At 37.9% G+C, this 22,031-nt stretch overlaps 1 protein-coding gene across 5 annotated transcripts in view; it reads left to right on the top strand.

The window, feature by feature from the left end:
- Positions 1-22,031, top strand: part of SH3KBP1 (SH3 domain containing kinase binding protein 1) — a 226,641-nt gene that overhangs the window by 109,076 nt on the left and 95,534 nt on the right. For 4 of the 5 annotated variants that reach the window (XM_066981109.1, XM_066981113.1, XM_013183859.3 and 1 more), the window contains 3 exons: positions 4,631-4,737; positions 14,455-14,578; positions 19,938-20,012. In XM_066981109.1, the coding sequence (XP_066837210.1) occupies positions 4,631-4,737; positions 14,455-14,578; positions 19,938-20,012 (306 nt within the window). The remainder of the gene's footprint in view (positions 1-4,630; positions 4,738-14,454; positions 14,579-19,937; positions 20,013-22,031) is intronic. The other variant, XM_013183860.3, reaches the window with a different exon arrangement.

Consider the following 22,031-nt stretch of genomic DNA (forward strand, 5'->3'; position numbering starts at 1 on the left):
CCAGCAAGCCCAGGGCAGAGAGGAGCGCGTTGGTCTGCAGGGGCTGTGATGTGCTCTAGCTGTGACATTTGAAACAGCTCTCTCTTTAGATGTGGGAGAAATGTCTTCAGGCTCCTCACGCTGCAACGCTTGACTCAGGCCTCTCCGTCCCCGACCTAACCCATGCAATTTCCTTAGCAACACTCCTTTAAAGTAAAAGGAAATACAGGAACAATTGGGTTGGATTGTTTGTCTGAGCCACAATGATTTCGATTTGTGTCTTTTTAAAACAGACCCAATTACCAAACTGTGTGGCCTGGCTTTGAAGACACTGCAAGCCATTTAGGTGTGTGTTTTGTCAGCAGGGAGAGGTATAGGTGTTCACTCCAGGGGTCTGTTCTGGGAAGCTTTCTGGTTGAGTATAGTTTTTTGCTTTTTTTTATAGAATAGTTGTGCTGTTACAAAACAGGTTGCTGAACTTGTTCTCTTGTGATGGAAGAAAAGGGATTTGCGCAGTTGATGGACCTTCTGTTAGTGACATTCACCACATGGTGACAGTGACACTAACAGCACCGGGTATACAGACGTTGGCGTCAGTGAACAGCAGGCTCTCTAGAAACCACTGTATGAGCTATTCACACATGCACACATGTGTAAATATGTTTCATAACAAAGGTTTTAGAATTAAAAAGGTAGTTTGGGTTTGAAATTTCCAGTTTACTTGTAAGTAGTTTGCTTCCAGTCTACCCTGCTGCTGTTGCACATGTCATCAAATCCTGCACTGTCAGTCGGTGACGATTCCTGTGTCTGATGGCAGGGTGTAAGTCCCAGTGTGACTTCTTGTGGAGCATCGGCTCAGCTTTTGGTGAGCCTTAGGCAGGTAGGTATTGAATGACAATGCTTTGTCGCTTTCTCTTTTGTCTTCATTGTTGATGCAAGGGTGTTGCTTCAGTGTCTATAAATCCTTGTCTCTTGCATTTGTACGACTGGAGGAAACCCCTTTGGATCAAGGCCTAGTCTCCTGCTATCACAGGCAACCACACCATTTCTATAATCTGATCAAACACCACTTTGAAGCAAATTAGATTTGTTCCTTCAAAGGTGCTTTTTTTTCTCCTAGTCTTTAAATGTACGTTCATTCTTTTTGACCCAGATTTAGACATTTTAAAGTTCAAGTTGAAGTCTCGTCTAGTCACAGCAATAGAAAAATGTGCCTCCAGAGAGTCATTCATCTGATGTATTTTAGTTGTCTATTTTACAATGACACCGAATACCCTCTGGAGGTATTAGGCTCTCTCTGCTCCTCAGGGATGGCCTCAGATTCAGACATCCATCTTCGGGACAGCTCTGCTGAGATGGGTTAACCTTCAAATAAAGACAAAAGGAGCTGGTTTAACTAAGTCTGTTGGTCACAGTGCTAAACTACCAAGTTTTGCTCTGTGTGAAACTCTGGGGAGCAATTACAGAAGCCCATCACTGCTCAGGGCAGGGGGAACCTCAGCCACAGGTGGGGTGAGTGGGAGCTGGCAATCGGCAGCTGCGAACAAGGCAGGCAGCCAGCATTGCTCTTGAAATGCATCATGGCATTGCACCTTTCGCAGTGCATGCAAGGTCCATCTTTGCTCCCTTGGTAGACCTGCGCATACTTTGTAAGGGTTCAGTGGCTCCGACACTGCCCTTACAAGGAGCAGGGCAAAGTCCAGCACGCTTTGCAGGAGATGCCGAGCTCTGGGTGCCATTGCTTCAGATGCAATATGCTTTGCAGTTGCTGGTACGTACACAGCAAATCCTTCTGTAGCTGCATGATTTATTTTAAGAAAAGACTGCACAAACTAGGCTTGTGAATGTTTTTCCTTCAAGGTTTATTATAACTGTGTAAACGGGAGCTGATGTTTTTCACAAGGGCGAGTGATGTTATTTCTGCATGGTTGCTTGTTCCAAATACAGTTTAGCTCGGTAAATTCCCATCCTGCAGTTCACAGGCATTTTACCTTCAAAACACTTTTGATGTTGGACCACAGCTACAGGAAATTAAAAAGTCTAGAAGTGCAACCAGCAGGAAGAGCACGGTATGGTGTTGCCTGCAGCAGGTTACTTGCAACAAATTGCTATATGTGGGCCAGTAAAAGTTCACTGCTCTTTTTTTTTCTTTTTTTTTTCTTCTTCTTTTAAGCCTTTCAAAACCTAGTGATGACTTTGCAGCACACCTTTTCTGATTTTCAAGTCCTGGGTTTATTTAACTGACTTCTCACTACTCAACAACTTTTCACTGCCAAGGAACTCAGCTTATGCTCAAGTGTGGAGAAAAATGAAAAATCTTCATCAGTTTTTCTGACTTGTAAAGTCAGAAAAAAAAATGGATAAGATTAGAGAGTATCTGCAATCTTCATTGCACAATTACTTCTCTAAATGGTTTCACATTAAATTTATGTTGATCAGTCAAATTCCTTACATTTTAAGGTCACAGTGCGTCATTTAGATCTCAGATGATCAACAGTTAGGCTTCAACTGTAATAATACTCTGCGGTAAATGGCAATATTAGCAGAAGAGAAAATACCAAAAGAAGACCAAGGCTTCATTTTTTTCTGTCTAAACTTGCTGTTAGTTGTCTCTGTTTTTTGTTGTTGTTTTGCTGTGTGATTCTTCAGCATGCTGCCTCTGGAGACTTTGTGGTAGTTAAGAAACAAAAAATATGTGATGCTGGGGTGGGAATACAGTAAACCTTAACATTCGCATTTGCAAAAAAGGAATTTTTCTTTACTAACAGTTTTGTATCTGCACTGCTTGTTCACTCTGACCTCTTTTCCTATCAGCTCTGTTTTCTTAGAAACTTATACTGCTGTATTACCCGTGTTGTTTAATATAAGAAAAAACAGATACCTCTTTGCTGGAGAGCTCCTCACCCATTTCCTGCACTGCTCAAGTGCTCCAAATGTCAGCAGGCACATGGGACCCAGCAGCATCTTCTGCCTAAACCCAAAAGGATTTGCTGCTGGGTCTCTTGTGTCTTGCATTAGACCAAAGGAACTGGTTGGTACTTAAGCCTCTTGCTACTCTCCACTTAGGTATTTTAAAGAAAGATTCAGGAAGAGAGGCTGAGAAATGAGACAACCAGGAGGCTAACAGATAAATGTCGACTTTCTTGAGATTCACTGTAGCAGTAATAAAATAAATAAATAAATAAAAATGGGATGGGAAGGTGAAGGATTTGTGCGATTCTGTTATTAACCTCCAGAACTGTGTTTATTTTTCACTCTTAGTGAACTCAAAAATATTCTCCAAGAGTCACACGGTATTGATTAGTAAATAGCGTGGCAACTGACATCTGTCACATCAGGCAACAATCCCTACTTGATGTTAGAAATCATAGTGGGAATGTTGTCTTTAGGAGAAATAGCCGCCCTCTTACTTTTGCACAATCAAAGAAGCACTCGCTATGGAAGGTATTTATTATATTTAAGTTATTTTGAATGTGGCTCTGTAAAGTTGTCAGTTTAGGACCATTTTAGTTTAGATGGTGAAGAATGATCAGTCATCTGTAGGTGGAGAAAAAAAAGCCAATTTGAGTGAGTTTGGTTACATTGCATTAAGCTATTAATTTTATCATTCAAAAAGCTGCCACTCAGGAAAAATTGCAGTGGCTGTGAAAAATACTATCATAATGCACTAGAAAGCCAAATTCAGTGGCTTCCCTTCTCCCTTCTATCTCCGGTTTTTATTAACAGACTAAAAAAAAAAAAAAAGTTCTGTAACTTGTTATTACCCATTTTCCCTGGAGTAGTATTATCAAGAAATGTTGTTCCAAGGGAAATAACAGGCTAACCATGAGATCCATTTGTAATTTAATGTCAGTCTTAAGGCCATTCTAGGACAGTGTGTGTACAATTACATTGGGGTGTATTGAGCATGTTCAACAGTTAAGAGAAGTAGCGTAAGAGAGAACATTTACTTGAGTAAAATGTGTACATATTCGTGTGTATACATGTGCATAAATCACAGAACCACTGCCAGGCTGTGAATTCAAGCCTCTCTGTAGTCATGCATCCAAAGATGCACCCTCATACCAGCTTCTCAGGGGAGCCTGGACGTCCAAGCTGGAGAGAAAGCTGGCTGATTAACAGTGTTTCCAGTGGCTGGTTGATTATCAGCATTAGCCCACCTTCACCACACTAACCCAGTCACACACCTTGCTTCTTTGGGGAAGAGGGGAGTTTGGGATGAGTTTTCCTTTTGTTTTCTTAATCTAATATTAGTGCATAAATACGCAATTTAAAAATTTAAAATTTGTATATAAATACAAATGCATACATACATATGTCTGTATAAATGTATATTAAGTTTTCACTGTTAAGTAATATCACAGATAGGAAAAAAAAATCGCCACAACTTGTTTTCACCCAGATGATGCATGATATTAAGTGCATCAGATTATAAAAATGGTTGAAAGAAATAATATAGCCAAGTAACCATTCCTCCATCCTCTTTTAATAAACTAATTCTAGGCAGACATACTAAGTATTGCAAATACTCAACTTATTTTGATAGCGCGTGAAGAATAATATTTCATCTTTAATCATTTTGCATGGCTTATATTTGGTATGGAATTTTGTTTTCATATTACAATTTCCTCGTTTCCTTCGTTTTCACCAGGAGACAGAAACAGACGAAGAAGATGTCAGGTGGCTTTCAGTTATTTGCCTCAAAATGAAGATGAACTGGAATTGAAAGTTGGTGACATCATTGAAGTTGTGGGAGAGGTAAGCAGATTTTTAATGGAATATACATGCATGCAGTTCTGGCATATCTTACGCATGCTAAGCTCTTAGATATGATGTGTTTTAAAGACACAATGTAAACCAGATGTTTTTCTTCTCTGGCACACTTACATATCTATTTTGGGTTACTGTTTGGGGGTGAGGGGATGTGGTTGTTTGCTTATGGGTTTTGTAATTTTTTTTTCTCTGTAGCAATTCTGCTTTTACTCAATCAGCTGTTGCTTGTGAGTTCAGTGCAGTGAAAATGCTCAGAGTTTGTGCTATTGAGTTTGTATCTTTAACATCAAAGATGATAGTGGAAAAAGCTCTTCTTAATTTTGGTGAGACAGCCACAGAGAAGAATTACCTTTACTGAGTTTAACGCATTTAAGAGATTTACTTGAAGTCCTCTGGAGTTCAGCCATGGCATTCACCTTTTGTCATCTTTGCCTGCAAATTTTAACAATTTCAGTTTAGTGTAATCAATTAAAAAAACAATAACAACAAAACAAATTATTTAGAGACTCAAGATGTACTTATTCTGAGTGGAAGTGGATGTGAAAAATGAGTGTACATCCCTAAGAGGGACTGGGAACAAATTATGAAAGTTCGGACAGAGATCCAGAACGATGCTTTGCATGGGCGAATCTTGTTGCAGGATCAAGGAATGTTGTTCATTCTTCATTTTTGTTCCATTAGAGATTTTAGAACTTTGTTGTTGACCTGAATAGCATGAGAACCAAAACTGGAAATGCTAACATGAAGCCTTTAAGTAGATTACATTTAAAATAATGTAGTCTTTATTTACTTAGCGTTAAAAAGATATAAGAGCTTAGTTTGCTCAAGCATCCAGTGAAACGTGTGTTTCAACTTGTACCATATATTTGTAGGATTTTTCTTCCTGTGACTCAGCAGTTGATAAGCGAATATTTGTTTGCTTGTCAAGGATATATGATTAGTTTTATTTTTCCTCCATTTGTCACTTAGGAAATAAATTCTGAAAGAATATAAGGTCTACTGCAGTCTTGATGACATACAGTATTTTATTATGAGAGACTAAGTTATCAAATCCGACTGTAAGAAGTTTATGATTGTTTTTTTTTCCCTTTAACCTAGCTACACACACCAGCTCTATACATTGTTCTCTTGGAACAAGACCTGATATGTCACTTTAATTAACCTTATTCTGTCTGTGAGGAGGATTGCAATGTAGGATCTCAAGACAGTAAGATACCTAAGAGCATATTTTGAAGACAATGTAAACACCATGTTATAATGCGCTTCTTGGCAGCACGTGAGACATTTTTGTTATGCAATTTGAAGTGTATTTGACCTCACATGGCTGCACAAGTATCTTCCGTCAGTTGCCCTACTTAAAAGACACTCTTGTGTCTTTCAAGAGTAAAGTAACGGAATAAAAACCACTTCCTCATCTCCAACCTAAGAGTTATGTCTACCTAATGAATCAAATGGTTAAATAATTTAGATGAGACACTGGATTTCTTGCATGAAATGAATCTCTTGTATTCTTTTGTATTCTTACAAATTTGGCCAGCTTAACTACAAATAATGGATTTGTTTAAATCCAAATGAAACTGAAAATGTTTGCGTCAGAACCAAAAGGTGTGGAACTATGAAAGTGAAACCTTTCCCTACTTGCATGTGTGCACTCGTAACTAAGGGCATGCTATATGAAACACATTTGGATAGCTTTTTACAGATTTGGCAGTCTTAAACTCTTAGTCCTGCCTTGAATTGCTGCTGTTGAAGAAAGCATTGACAACTTGCTGATTCTGAGGTTTCAGAAAACATATTGTCTAGGGCTGCTTCTTTGTTTGACAGTTCTACCAAATATCACACCGGAAATAATTTTGCTGTAGTGTGGAACAGGGTTTGTGGCTAGTTTGAAGTGCTGGCCATAAGTAAATTCTGAAGAATAGCTGACATAGGTGAGGCTGTGCCCACTTTGACCTTAGGAAATACCCTGCCCTGTCAGCTTCTGAAATACAATCTTTGCCTTAGGCAACATCTGCTGTGTTTGTACAATCCAGGACATTGTCTGGCTCTTTTGGGTAGAACTAGATCAGCCAGTGGAAGAGGGAAAATAAAGGAATTTGGAAAAAAAGTTCTCACCACCTGAAGAAGTATTATGTGATTTTTCCATCATGGTTGATACTTAGCAGCTGATGTTGAATGCTTTCTGTTATTCCTTCTTCTTTTGCCCTTGCCACAGTAGTGTTAATTCCTTGAGAAAGTACAGCAGAATTTTTATCTTGAAACAGGAACTGTATTTGATGTAGAAAGTGTAGATGTTGTGCTTAGGGACATGGTTTAGTGGTAGACTTGGCAGTTAATGGTTAGACTTGATGATCTTAGAGGTCTTTCCAGCCTAAATGATTCTGTGGTTCTAAGTTGCACAAACCAGTGTACTTATTTCATTGTTCAGCCTTCTGCTTTTAGATAACGCTGCATAAAAAAACATCGCGTTGAAATATGATTCAGAGTGTTTGTCACAATTCAAAGCTACTTATTTCAACTGACAAATGTACGATGTGAAGGCCTTTTTTTTAAAAAAAAAGAAGTATCTTGAGTTGTGAAAATGTGTGAAGGTGTTTTCCAAGGGCACAAATCATGCTGTGCTCTCATAAGAAAGTTGTATCAGTTGAATAAATTGCTTTTAAATTGACTTAGATTAGTCTTTTCAAATCTCTGTGGATTTCCGTTTATTTGGAAATAAATAAATCCCTGATTTGTGGCAAACAAAAACAAATATTGTTTGAATCAAAATAGTGTCTGTGTATCTTTATGCAGTCATTTAGCAAAAGATCTGTTTAAAGTGTCACTTATGGCTGACAACCCATTAGACTTTCCCTGAAAAGCTGGTTTCTGTAGTGAGTGCTGTGCTAATTTGGCTTCATCTTTAAAGAGAAGGATTGTGCTCAGACATTTGTTACAAATGGGATGAAACAAATTTTAGCAGTTAGCGTGTGCGGCTTTTGGAACTGAGATCCCTTAGCGAAGTAAGATCTTCAGACCTAGCAGTGGGAGTTTATCCCTGTTTCCCTTCTCCCCTTTTCCCCTTGAAAGTTGCTGCTTCCAGAAGAGGGTTGGTTGGCAGAAAGGAATGCAGGTCTGCTTCTCAGCTGCCTCCCTTAGTGCCAAGCGTGTTTCCCCAGACCCCCAGTGAAGACGGGTTACAGTCATACCCCATGGTGACATGCTGAGCGTGAGGATGCCTTCCTTTCTTCCAACTTCGCTTCAGGGTGCTATGGAACGCCTGAGGTGTAGGGGCATCTAAAGCTGCTGCTGGTCATTCTTCCTGGGGCCAACAGATGATAAGATACTTTTAGAAAGGGCTTACATGTCTGTGGTAGTCGTAGATACCATTGGAAATTCCTGTTGTGTTAGAAGTGGTTTGGATTTGCACGGTGGATTAGAACAACAGCAAGTGTGGTGGTGTTCTAATTTTCTAAGCGAAGAATTTAATAATTCTTGGAGAGTATTTAAATTGCTGAAAAAACAGCGTGAATTTTGCTTTCAGGGTTTATAATGTGACCAGATAGATAGATATTCTTGAAGGCTGTATGTTCACAGTTCCTTCCTATTTTCTAAATAGAAACTAATTATAATAAGATCAAATAGTCATAACAATAGATAAAAATGTTTGTTGTTAAACTAGAGGTTTTCATTAGTGCAGACTGCTACCCATGAGACATTAATTAGAGATTTAAATTAAAAATGCGTTTGAAACTAACAAGAGAAGCATTTTCATTATTGTTTATGTTCACGTTTAATGTGTGATTGATAGCTTTTTGCTTGTTATTTATTTTCCTAGTTCATTAGTTATAACTCTAATTACAGTTGTCCCAAAATACAACCAGAACTAATTGTCTTATTAAATGCAGATATCTGAATCCCAGTCATCTTTTACCCTTAGACTTCCACAGCATACCAGACAATTAACCTGTAGCATCAGAGTAAGGACATTTGGCATGTCATTTGACGGTGCTGAGCCTGCTAGCATTTGGGATTATTCTGTCATTGTACTACTATATACCTTGTGGCCTCATCCTGCCGAGAAGTGAGTTTTTTGGCAATGTGTAGTGCATGGAGTTAAACTCACAAAGAAGTCTTTGGCTGAGATGGGCTGTAATACCACTGAGCTTATTCTTTGACTTTTAATTAATAGCGCCATATATTACATGATAAAATCCTATAAAAAACTCATTTGAAATTATAAAAATGCAGACTCAACTTTTTACAAATCTAGCACTCCTTTTGGGCAAGGCTGTGGACGGGCTTTTTTTGTCAAAACGATATAAAGTAGTTCATCCCATTTCTAAGAACAAGATGAACACCGGGGATTGAGCCGGACTCTCCCTACAGTTAATGTATTTTGACAGCTGGAGAGCTGAAGGGGGAAGTTTTTTAATAGTGACAAGAGACAGTCTGCACCACAATTTCAGAACTGTATAATACTGCAAGAAAGCAGCTGGGAGTGAATGCTGGGCTTCTAAGTCTCTTGGTTACTGTTCTGTGAAATCTTGTTGTAAGGTGTTTTTCCTCAACCTCTGCCAACAGGCTGTTTGCAAGGACTTCCATGACTACTGCTTCTCTGGGCAGTTCATGTGGTAGGCAGGTCTTCTGTGGGCCTAAGAGTGCAAATACCTGTAACTCTATATTAGGGTCACTCCAATTCTGTGTGACTGCTTTCTCAGTCCCTCAGATTCTTACTTAGAAAATGATGTTAAACAAACAAACAAACAACAACAACAACAACAAAAAAACAAAACAAACAAAAAAAAAAACACACAAAGCATTTTGACATTGAAAAATATCTCAGAGGCAGAGTGGAATCCATTATACAAAGTACTTGTGTAGTTTTTAATTCTTCCAATCTGCACCAGAATTGTCAAACAGCTTCTAGCTGTGCTGTAGCAGAACCCCAGGGGCTGGTCAGCATCTCATGGCTATGACCGGTGCTGAATGCAGTCTCAGAACAAGCCATCAAGTGGCACTGTAGGCACCACGTTCAACTGAGGTCTTGTTTCCAAAGTATCTTTTCCCATTGGCTTTGAATATGATATGTTTTTTCACCTCTTGATTTTTTTTAAATTTATTTATTTTTAATTTCCTTTCAGCACACGTATGCTTGTGTCCTTCAAGCTCAAGATCTTCCCTTCAGGACTTATGAAATAACGAAGGATTTTTTCTTTGCTTTTTGTGCACTACTTTTCTCTAAGCAAAGGAAATTTTGTTGACCTTGGGCCTCTCTCCTTCCTGTTGCCTGTGTCTGGCACTGCTTTTATTCCTGGGACTGTATTTTAGTTTTAACAGTACAGAAAGACTCTGTTTGTATCCAGGGAGACTTTCTCTCCTGAAAATTTTCCTGACTCAAAGCCTCCCTCCTTTCTAGTACTAGCTGAGCCATAAGTCATCTATTAGCAGCGCTAAACCTTAATGGGCAAAGTTGAAGGTTGTAGAAAAGCTTGTGGAGCAGGCGAATAGAGAAGTTTATTGGAAACATGCTTGAAGAGCTGAACATTTTACTCATTTAACAATCTACCCTAGTAATTGTATAGCCAGGTGTAAGCAAGTAACTGTACCATTCCTAGATATGCCAGCAAGCAAATGCTGATAGTTGGCCTCAACATTTCCAGTAGGCCTCAACATTTCCAGCTCCTCTTGGTTATCCCATTGGGGACGGGTACCGAGTTCCCTGAAAGGGTGATGAAGGCTTGTAACAAAAAACCAAAACAAAACATTGCACTGCAGGTCAGGCTGATGCACTCTCTGATGTTTCTTTCTTTAAAGGGGGGTGTTCGAGATGATTGTATTGGCCATGAAGAGAAAACCTAAAGTAGTAACATTTCCTCACTTTTGGAGTAACTTAATCTTGGAGTCGTAGTGACCTACTGAAGTGCTTATGTTTTCTTTGGTTGCATTACAGTTGTAGAATAAAACTGCTTTCACAGTTTGAAATAGAACTACTATGTTTGCCTGAAGGCTTGAACTGATGTCATATTATATTCTTCTTTTGTGCTTTAAATGTGGAAATAGGCTGATTTCAAGATATTTTTGTTGATTTCTAAGAAGCTAAATGTCCTAGCATATGTGTACCCTTTGAGTACTTCTTGTTGCATGTCTGAATGTCCCACACACACAATTCTGTGTTATTTTCCTATCTGTCCACTTCCACAGTATTTCCCTCGAACATTTCATTATTTGTTCTTTATATGATTGTTATTATTTATAGGTAGCAGTAGCTGTAACACACACAATTTGATTAAACACTCATTTTCTAATAAAGTAAAATAGTTTATTTTGAATGATTTTTATGTGCATTTTTCTTTTATAGTTTCCAAAAAAAGTGCTTACATCAAACAAGGTCTGCTGAATGAGCAACTCAATTAAAAAGATAGTACAAATATTCTTTCTTCATTGAAAATGTAAAAAAGAAAATGTCCAAATGATATTGGAAGAACATTTGAGTGTTGCTTAAATATTTTGTAGGTTAAATTTTCCTTTCAGTCCCAAAGGGGAGGCTTCTTAATGGAAAGTGTTTCTCAAGAAGTGATGCACCACTCTCTGGTTGTATTGTCGTTTGTATCTCATTCAATCTTACTCGGTCATTGGATTGCCTATAGCTGTCTGCTGCTGGATCTGTCCCTGCCCCATGTTTGACACCGAGTGTGCTGCAGTCAGGTGCATGTGTTACCTCCTAAATATATGAATTGGACTAACAAAGTGTCTTCAGTCAGGTTCCTGTATGTTGTTGCTCTTCAAATGTGGTGTGACAGCCCTACTGGCAGCCTAGGGGCTTGGCAAGACAAGGACGTGCCATGCCTTCCCAAAAGACATTAAGCAGATATAACACACTGAAAACATTTCTTGAAAATACCTCTGGCTATGGCCACTTACCATGAGCATGTTGGAAAGATTGTTCTAACTTTAAAACAAAACTTCACATTCAGGCTGAGCTTATCTTGGTGCGCGTGATGTTATGAATAGCAAAACTTCTTTCAGGTTTAGGGCCACTGAGTACTGAATGAATCCTCCTGTTTAGTGTGGTTCAGTACATGAATGCTGAGCATAAATTAGGAGCTAAATGCATAAATCCTGAAAGCACTTTGTTATAATAGTATAGTAGCAAATTTTATTGAGTGCTTGTACCTCCAGATGGATTACCCCCATGAATAATGGATTTTCATTTGTAAGGTTTTATTGGCTAGGAATTATTGCAACATTTCAAACCGTATGGCAATGGATTGCCCCAATTTGGGATAACTAAATCCTGGGGGTATTTTAGTTTCTTTTTTATTACATGGATTAATCTCTAGCTGGTGTGTTTTGAGGCTGATAAAAGCATCTAGCAAGTAGCTATAGTGCTTAAAAATACTTAAGAGTTTTTGATTCTCAATAAGAGATAAGAGTTTTGATGAAAATTTAAATCTTTTGGAGGCATTGTTTGGCCTGTGATGTCTTGCTAACCTTCTGTGTTTTCTTTTGGAAAGAATCTGGTTATGGCTTCAGATTTCTCTGAATTTGTAAAATTATCAAACACAGCATGGTATTTTCACATAACTCACTCTTGTATCAGGTGGAAAACTTAGCAGCTAATGAATGCTGTGAGTATATTTGCATCCAATGTAGATATCTATAGATTTAAGTGCATGTGTATTTCTGTATGTGCACATATGGATCCCCACATAAAGAGTGCTAATGTTAACTTACAAGAAAACTGTGAAGTGTTACCCTGGAAGAAGGAAGCAGGAGAAATACTTGAGAGAGAGATGGAGCTGAGTGTGGTATAGGTCACCTTATTTCTGTTAAGTAATCACAACAGCTTGCAAAGCAGAGGTCTTGGGAACTGTGTAATTCCACTGTGCTTAATCTTCTGGTCAGTCAGCTAATGCAGTTACAGTTTAATGTTTAGCTCTAATCAATAGAGCCATCTGGGTATAGTGCATCAGAAAAATTGAAATATGTTATAGTCAAAGAGTCTTGGCCATTTCATGTATTTTCTGTATAAAGATAAATATATAGATACTTAAAGATATTATTTGTAGAGACTGCAAAGTGTTGTGGATCATACAGTTTGTTTCATTTTTCTGTGTGTTTTTTAGTTGGAGAGAACAAAAACAAACATTAGCATTCAGAGACTTTGAGACTATCATGAAAAACACTTCACTGAAGTCACTGAGTGATTCGTATGCATTGTCTTCTCTGAAGTATCAGCAAGATAATAACCATTATTGCCAAAGTTCTGCCTGACCTCACTGATATTACTGATGCATTGGGGGGGGAAGAGAGAAAATTTGTCATGGACAGATACTGAGATTAAGTGAAAATAGCTGTGGTAGCCTGAACTGCTTTCAAATTTAAACAAAAAATCAACCGAGGACGACAGGAAATGTGCTAAAAAGGATGGAGATGGAGAAAAAACACAGGAAATACTCTGGCCCTGAAGTAATAACAATTTGCTTTATAACAGAATTGTACTTGTAGCTAAAATGAAAAAAAAAAAAAGGTAACCGTTCTTCTGTAGTTTGACAAAATTTTTGCTTGTGTTTTATAAAGGTAAAAAACATCTATTTTCTAAGAACTCAACATTTTCACAGACAAATGATATGAAACCTTTTTTTTCAATATTAGTTAGCTAGTAGCATTTAAGTTAAGGGGTTGGTTTGTTTTTTGACAGTAAATGTCAAGACCCTCAACTTGTAACATAACTTCAGGTTTTCGTAACTCTTGTTTGAAGGAGGGACAGGGAAGAGGTGGGTCAAGCAGTATTGGAGGCTGATGTATCACAGACTGGTGCTGTCCTTCCCTGTCATTTTTCTGGTGAATGAACAGTGTCTGACAGACGAAAAATATTTATCTGTCAGGGGTGTGTTTAAGCTGATTCATTAGTAAGTCATTTCTTGCTGCCCCATTATAACCTAAAGGCACCTGGTTTCTAAGGGCTGTCATTTCATTGTATGCCACTGCCACTCTATCCTCAATGGGTTATACAGGAGGGAGTTAGTCATTTTTAAATGGTATTTTCTCTTGGGATTCAGCTAGGAAGTGTCTATGCTTTCTGACCATATTATCATTATTTATTTCAGTAGCTCTTTGTAACTCTTCTAGAGTCAATTATTCATCAATACTGTTTATTCTGTAGAAATACTGTAGATTTCTTACATTTACATATTAATGATGTGACAACATTCTTAATTTTTAAAATGGAGAATTTCTGGTTTTGCTGGAGAAGGCAGCAATATCCATATGATTCATATTAAGATTGAAATTGAAAGTTCTATAATGTGTAAATCATGTATATTAAGACAGTTATGAGTAGGAGTATAGTGTGCACTGAAAATTTAGTGATTGAACTGATATCCATAAAAACTGCGATGTGGAGACACCTTGCGCTCTCCAGTTGTCCTTTTATCCTTTTATTTAATGTTTGTCCATGATTCTGACTGGACCAGCACTGTTAACATTTACAGATGGGTGCATGCATCTTTTAATTTAGAAAGAAAAAAAAAAAAAAAGAGGAAAAAAGAGAGAAATGCTCCAACGTGGAGCCTCAGCCGTATGCATATACCTGAAATTAATAAAAACTGCTCAAAATCATTACTGGTGTTACTGAAAATCGTGTATATAATGTAACTCTGTAAAGTGTTGCTTATGTTAAACCCTTTTATTTATTAATTTATTTCTGTTCTGATGCAGGTAGAAGAGGGCTGGTGGGAAGGTATACTTAATGGAAAGACGGGCATGTTTCCTTCCAACTTCATAAAGGAACTGTCTGATTCTGACGACGTTGGAACAGCACAGGAAGAACAAGTAAAGCCAAGTAAGGAGAACAATTATTGTTGATGTTCTGGATGTATGTCTACGTGCTTAGCCAACACACTGAGAGGGTAGTGCATTCTTATCTCTTTCTTGGAAGTGTTTTTGAATGCCTTGTTCTTAATTTATGCTGTGAAAGGGTCAGATGATGGTGCTAAGTGAGTACTGGCAATACTAGTTGGCGATGCTACCTGAGTTAAGACTTGCCCAGCTGCAACAGACCAAGAACACAGAAGGCAATGATGATTACTGGCTTTGTATTTCCAAATGAATTAAGATTTTTTTTGTCTTTAGATGTGGAAACTGAGCAAAGTAACCAAACATTTCCGAAGTGGCTGTGCTTATTTAAATGAGGGATTAAAGTGCCATACCTTCTTTAATGACTCCAGTAGATTTAAGGATTCATAATTATTGGTGTGGGACATGCAGCACTTTTTCCCTCCAGGTGCTGAGCATGTTACTATCACCTCCGTCACCCACTGCCCCAGCAGCCAAAGGGAAAAAGGCCAGAACTGGGACATGGACTTTGTTCTCCCACTTACAGTGGGCCAGTACTGCTGCAGGTGAAAAGCATGTTTGGTAACTAAGTATGCAATAGTATAAGCATGGTAGTGGGTTATCCTATTTATAGCTTCCCTTGAAGAATAACCTGAACCAAAAGTATGCTGTTATATCAAATGGATACTTGTCGGTCTTCATGTTTTTTTCTGTTTTTCAAATAGGTATTCTTGTTACCTCCTAATTCAGTGGTCGATTTGGAATCCTCAGTGAAAAGAAAAAAAATCAATTGTATTGACATATTTTAGGATAATTCCACATTTACCTACCAAATTCTTCCTTTATAGTCTGTTTACTATCTTCAACAGTGCAGATGCTCATTGCTATATAGTATGCTTCTGAGATCTCTGCAACAAATAAAAGTGAAAGGGCTCCCAAGATCTTTGCAAGCTTATTTCAGCTTACCAAAGTTTACCAAAGGCTCTATAGCTCACTCTGCCAGTGAAAGGCAGAAAATTATGCTTCTTTCTTTTAGCTTTTTCTTTTTTTTCCTCTCATTTTTCCACTTAAGGTAACTTTATCTTTATTCCATCCCACAGAAATGAGATTCTGAGAAACCTTGCTTATGCAATGATGAAATATTTTCCTATTGCTTTTGTAATGGAGTTCTTATTCATGCGTAGTATGTGTAGTGGCACTGGAGACCTAGTCATGTGGTCAGTGCTGCTAATGGTGTTCCTTCAAACCTAAATGAAAATTTGTAAAGAAGTTAACAATTTTAGTATGATGGAAAGGGAAGAAGGGCATTAAGTGAAGTTGGGCAATTCTGTGAGACTACAAACTGCTATCTATAACTTGTGTACGTTACCATGAATTTCTTTTGTTATAAGCACAGTGAGTCTTGGAAGAACTAATTGTATAGATGTAGTTTCAGCTCTGGATTCTGTAATGCTTGGTAGTCTATAAATGAAAAAGGTAAGTGATACTGTTAGGGATGGAATGCCCCATTTCTATCCGTATGAATGAATATTTCTTCCCTGGGTAATTTGTTAACAGTTTATTTGTAATGAGCATCCTAAAAATGTCATTTAATAAAAATGTACATTGGAGAGCATAACTCTAGCCACAAATTATTAGACTGTTCCATCAACATCCCTAATGGCGTATACTCCGTTCATGCTATCAGTTTTGTGTGCTGGTTTTGACTGCCAGTGGAATCTGTCATTTGTGAGACTTGTATTGAGAAGATACCAGCAACATAGAATACTGGTTTTGTCTCTTTAACTAAATTGAAGATAGCTATAGCTGAGAGATGAGTTTTTTCTCTTTTATTTGAAAGTTAACTATTTGGTGGTGCTTTGTGGCTAGCTAATATGATGTGTTATTAGGACCTATTTTCTAAACTTATAAAACAGAATTCTGTAAGCCTCTTAAGGAAGAAAAAGAGACTCAGGGAATGCTGAAATTCTTACAGGGGCTTTCCTGCTTTTTTATCTTTATTACTTTTTTTCTGAAAGTAACACCACCAATTTCAGAACTGCATTTTCCTAGCAGAAGTATGGGAAATATGCATTGGCACAATTCTTTCTATATGCTTTATGTAATTTTTATGGGTGTTACACTCTGACACATGGTGCTTTAGGAGGCTATATTCAGGTACTCTGACTATCTGTATTTGAAAATCTCTGTAATGAGATAGCATTTTTTTCTGCAAGTTTATATAAATAACAAGGAGTGCTAATCTCATTTCAAGCATCTGTGCTTATTCTTAAAACACAGCAAAATAAAAAACAGGAAACCTCTGGACAATTTGGGCATTAGACCTACATAATGTTCTAGGTAATATCTCATAAGGGTATACATACATGCATACCTCTAGATCAGCTCCTTCCTCTGTGGATGACAAGACATGAGAGAACATCAAATCTGTAATAGCTCCTTTTTATTTCACTGGAAACATTATTTGAATATGTCTGTGTCACAGGACTTTGTAAGGCACAAATCTGGAATATGAATTCTAGATTTTTAAGTTATTTTCTGGGTGAACACTCAGATCCAAGAGCCTGTACATTGAAACAGAAACTTGGGTGGTCAATGAGGTTCTACACAGTTTCTTGAGAGTCCTAAAATGGATTGGGGTATGGCTCTGCAATCTTGAGCAGCAGCCTTAAACTCAGCAACCTAGCCTATAACATGGTTAAGGTAACACTTGGCAAGTTCACTGCAAGACTTGGAATAGTAGCATGGGATCTTTGGAGAAAGCACTATGCAAACATGAGTGTTTTATTTTATTAATACATAAAAATAATTTGTTAGTTAAACTTAATGTTTTAATTACATTTTAATGACCCTCTCCAGAGAGAACCATTTGGAAGCGCAAACATAATTTTTGTTGAGCTCAGCAGAAGCAATACAGAAAAGAGAAATAATATAGCTTGGCTTATAAGGAATAAAGATAAAGAAAACGCATATTCTTCTGTCATTCTGTTATAACCTACAGAGCCCTAATGAGGAAAAAGATGCTGTCTGTTTTTATTATTTTTAATGTGTCTATGTACATTTTACAGCAGATCAGAGTAAATGGCCAGAAGGAATTGTCTTGGTTTCTTTTCACACTCTGCCATAGAGTAACCTCAGAAATTTCTTCTGAATTAGAAGTCCCTTTTTTCCAGAAGTGGCTAAACATTTCTGAAGACAAATAACAGGACTTAACAGCCCCTTAACTGAAATGGCTGGGAACCTATGATTTCCTGTAGGTTGGTAGATGCTCAGCAGATTAAAAAGTGAGACTGTTACAAGATCAAAAGATCTATCTATCTATCTATCTATCTACACATATTTATTTTAAATATTTGTCCCAGCTGTAAGGTGATTTCCACCTTTTTTTTTTTGTCTTCAAAGACACATTTCAAAATATGAGTAGGGACAGGCTCAAGTACCCTTAGAGTGAATAACAGTTCTTTGTTCTTTAAAGCATCCTCTTAGATCAGAACATTGTTTTTCCCTGAGGGAAGGTTACACAGCAAGAAAGGGAAGTATACATTATAATTTTATCACTATATTAAATGGATACATGAATTATAAGGCTGATTATTTTTTGAGATTTCTCAGCTATCTAGTATTAATTTTAAGAATATTTTGTATACTGCATCTTGTCATTACAGTCTGTGGAGAAGCAAGAAAGCTGTCCCATAATCAAACGAATTGCATCTGAGAATCACAACTTATTATTGAGATGATTTCAAAGGCATTTTAGTATGTTCATGGCGATGTCATGGCAGCATTTAAAGGTAGCCTGTTGCATGTTTGTCTCTTCAGAAGTTGCTAGGCCTCATGTTAGGTATCTATTACTTTTAGAAACCTGTTAGTGATGGCTACTGAGGAGTCATGATTGCAGGAGCTAGGACCGGTGATAGACTCAGCAGCTGATGCTTCAGTCAGGCAACTTGGTGTATTTTGTATTCTTAAAGCTTTCTGATATTCATTCCTGTCTCACTGGTTCTCTTCACTGTCATGAAGCTTAACATGCCTTTCTCTTAGCAATTTCTTAACTGTACCTTGAATGTTTTAATGGCATTCTTTGAATGGTATCTTGTAAAAGCAGGGTGGAAAAGTAGATTTGCAGCATTTTTGCTTCCTCATTATGTAAAAATAAGACAATGAAAACCTTGTGCTGTTAATTAAACTACAGGTACAAAACAAAGAAACAGCTTTTTACAATATATAAATAGGTATAGCTTTTTGTTTTCTGAAAGTCCAACAGAATGACATGCAGGAAAAAATATAATCTACATTTTTGGTACCAGAATGGGTGGATGCTGTATTGAAACAATTCACATGTACTGGCTATTTTGCTATAAAATTTTACTGAACACGTTCATTTTTATGATGGTATACCTAGGTGATCTTGACAGCAAGCTGACATTGATATATTTTCGAGTTTGCCTGTATACCCTGGGTTAACAAAACTAAAAGTGACACCTCAAATGCTCATGCCCTTTGCCTTCACTTGAATTCCATACCATGACTGCCAGAGCATGAGTAGTCTTGCTATCAAAGAAAAAAAAAACACCAAGAAATTCATGGTTTTGATAGTGGAAATGTTATCTTAAATATCTAGGATGGGAAGTGTTTTTCTTTTTTCTAAGTTTCTTTTTTTTTTTTTTTAAGTTTCTGTGTTTTGTTTTTGTTAATGTGTGCAGAGTTAAAACACCTGATTCAGCCATTGGCTGAAAAACTGCTTTATTCAGCTTTTTTTGTATCCTATTCCTTCAGCAAAGCATTGTTTAAGACTAGGTCCCATGTCCAAAATATTTCTAATAAATCCTCTTGGAAAGATGCAGTATTTTTGATGCTCACAGGATCCTGGTATATTAAAGAAACCTGAGTGTTTCAGTGCCCTCTTTGGATGTCAGCTGTGCTTGTTCACTACATCTGCAACAGGAGTGTTGAGCCACTGTGAGTACGTCATTGCAGTACTGATTTTTTTCAGGCTTTCTGTGCGCTCCATGAGGGGGCTGAATAAGACAGACAAATCATTTAATTTGCAAGTTATGCATCTTGATGGACAACAGACAAAACCTAAGAAAAAATGCATTCTGTTGGACAGTGTAAAGAACAGGTTTAGCAAAATCATGAGATTCTCTTATCTGACATACATGCAGTAAGAATATTTTAACTTCATGTAAAATCAGATACTTTTGTTATTCTCGTTGTTTTGCTAATGAGACTTAAAAAATGTTAGTGACTGAAAATACAGATTAAAACCTCTTCCTCTCCCTTCTTTTTACCATCATTCGATCTCTTCACCCCCACCCCACCCCTTCTCTTTTTTCCCCCTCTTTCCTTCTCTTCCCTGCTGTCAGGAAAATCTGCCTTTGAAGGGACAATTCTGTACAGAGTGGCACCGGCAAAGATTGACAGCTACAGACGCTATAACAGTGAGTGTGTTTCAAAATCAACAAGCAATAGCTTCAGTCCTCAGTACTTGTTTGATTTATCTACACTTGTAAAGTGTGCCACTGCTACTCACTTACAGCTACTCTACATGCATATATATCTGTCTGTAAGCTAAAGTCGGTTTGCTGCTGATGAACTGCCTAGCCTTAATGCAATGAGAATGCACTCGGTCCTTCTGTGCATGTATATGTTATATGTCTGTATAATGTATGTGCGTAAGCCCACAATAAACTGTAAATTACATTGGATGTTTGGGTTTGCTATGGGTTGAAATGACGACCATTTAGTCCCATCAATTTTGCCACCTGAAACATGAAGGCTATTGATAATAACCGCAAATCTTTGAATTAAATTTCCATCTGCTCTAAAACTGAAGTTCCCATTATAATTGCTGAATTCATTAAGTATGCTGTGCTTTCCTTAAGAACAACGTGGCTTTTGTTTTGTTTTGTATTAATTTCACTGCATGCTCTTGTTTTGGCATTCAGTCTTTGACAGCTATTACTCACAGCATTTTGGTTGATAGGTTTTTCTGCCAAGGAAATAGGTAAAAGATATAAAGCTACTTTCATTTCATGTTCAGGTTTTTGCCTTCTGCGTTTTGGAAGCATGGAACATATGCTGCTTTTCATATGCTTTTACTACCCTGTTAATACAGAAGAAGAGAGGATAGTGGTATCAGATGCAAGACTGAGGAAGCAAGGAAGATGGAAATCTGTCCTTCCACCTGCTTCTCATCCAGAAATCTAGCAGAAAGAGATCCTACTGAGTCACATTCAGTGTGACTAAGTACAAAGCGTTCAGTCCTGTCCTCTGGTGAACAGGATGTTGTGCTAACTTTGGCATCTGATTTTATCTCAGCCAGCTTTCTCTCCAGAATACCCAAGCTGTGCTGCCCTTCCTTCTACTCTCAGGGTGGGGGCGTTTGCTTTCCTACCTCTGTGGAATTATGTCTTAGCATATTCACAGCAAAGGATGAAGCAGGAGAAGTGGTAGTCTTCTATGCTGATAACTTGCACTTGCACTTTTGTTGTTGTTGTTTGAGCAGAAATCAAAGTTTCATCTATGTGTGCAGCTCTGAGTATTTCCCCTTGGAAAATGATCTCCCTGTCTACCAGAATTCACCTCTTCTCTGAGCTCTTCTCGAGCTTCAGACCAAGCTCTTGCTTTGGCTGGAGCAGACCAACATGGCTTCACATTTTTCTACTGCATCTCACCTTAGAGCCTTCTTAACTGCCTTACTCAGAATGTGTGCTTCTTGCCGAATTCTTAGACCATCGTGTTTTCAATCACCTCTGTTTTTGATGATGCATCCACCTATCTGATGAGGCTAACACAGATTTACAGACTGACTCTCTGGTGCGTGTGACTTCAGATTTCAAAATCTAGCTTCAGATCAGATACAACATCTGCCTTTGGAGCCTTAATTTCACAGCAGTACACTTTCTGGGCAGTGTTGCCCTAATGATACCTTTCAGAGTTTTCTGGAAACTTGCTCTCCATGCCCTGCCTATTCTTTATTAACTGTCAAATGGCCTTCCCTCTTTTCTCCAGTTATATAGGCAGAGCCTAAGTAAAACCAGGAAGAATTCAATCACCTTTCCAGTTGTGCTAGAGCTCTGCATTTAGTTCTCCTTGATAACAATACTCGCCCGTGATCATGCCATGTTGCACAAAATAAATTTCAACAAACGTTTCAAAGCCCACATGGTTGGATAGGTATCTACAGGCATTCTTAATAACTGGCTGCAAGAAGACAGCCCACAGTAGATGTCTCCCATAGCCCAGGACAAACACCCCTATGAACTTTGTTTTCCAAGCTGCCCAAAGGTGTCATGTTTGATACTACCTCCCTTGGCATTTGGTTGAGACTTGCACTTGTTCTCATGCTACCGAGGTGTCTTGCTTTCCCTGTAAAGCTGCATCTAAGAAGGCCAGACGTCCAGCTACCTTTGCAGCCTGTTTGTCACTTACTGGGTTAAATCTGGGACTGAAACGGG

This window comes from Anser cygnoides, chromosome 1 (assembly GCF_040182565.1).
Source record: "Anser cygnoides isolate HZ-2024a breed goose chromosome 1, Taihu_goose_T2T_genome, whole genome shotgun sequence".
In the NCBI taxonomy this organism is placed as follows: domain Eukaryota; kingdom Metazoa; phylum Chordata; class Aves; order Anseriformes; family Anatidae; genus Anser; species Anser cygnoides.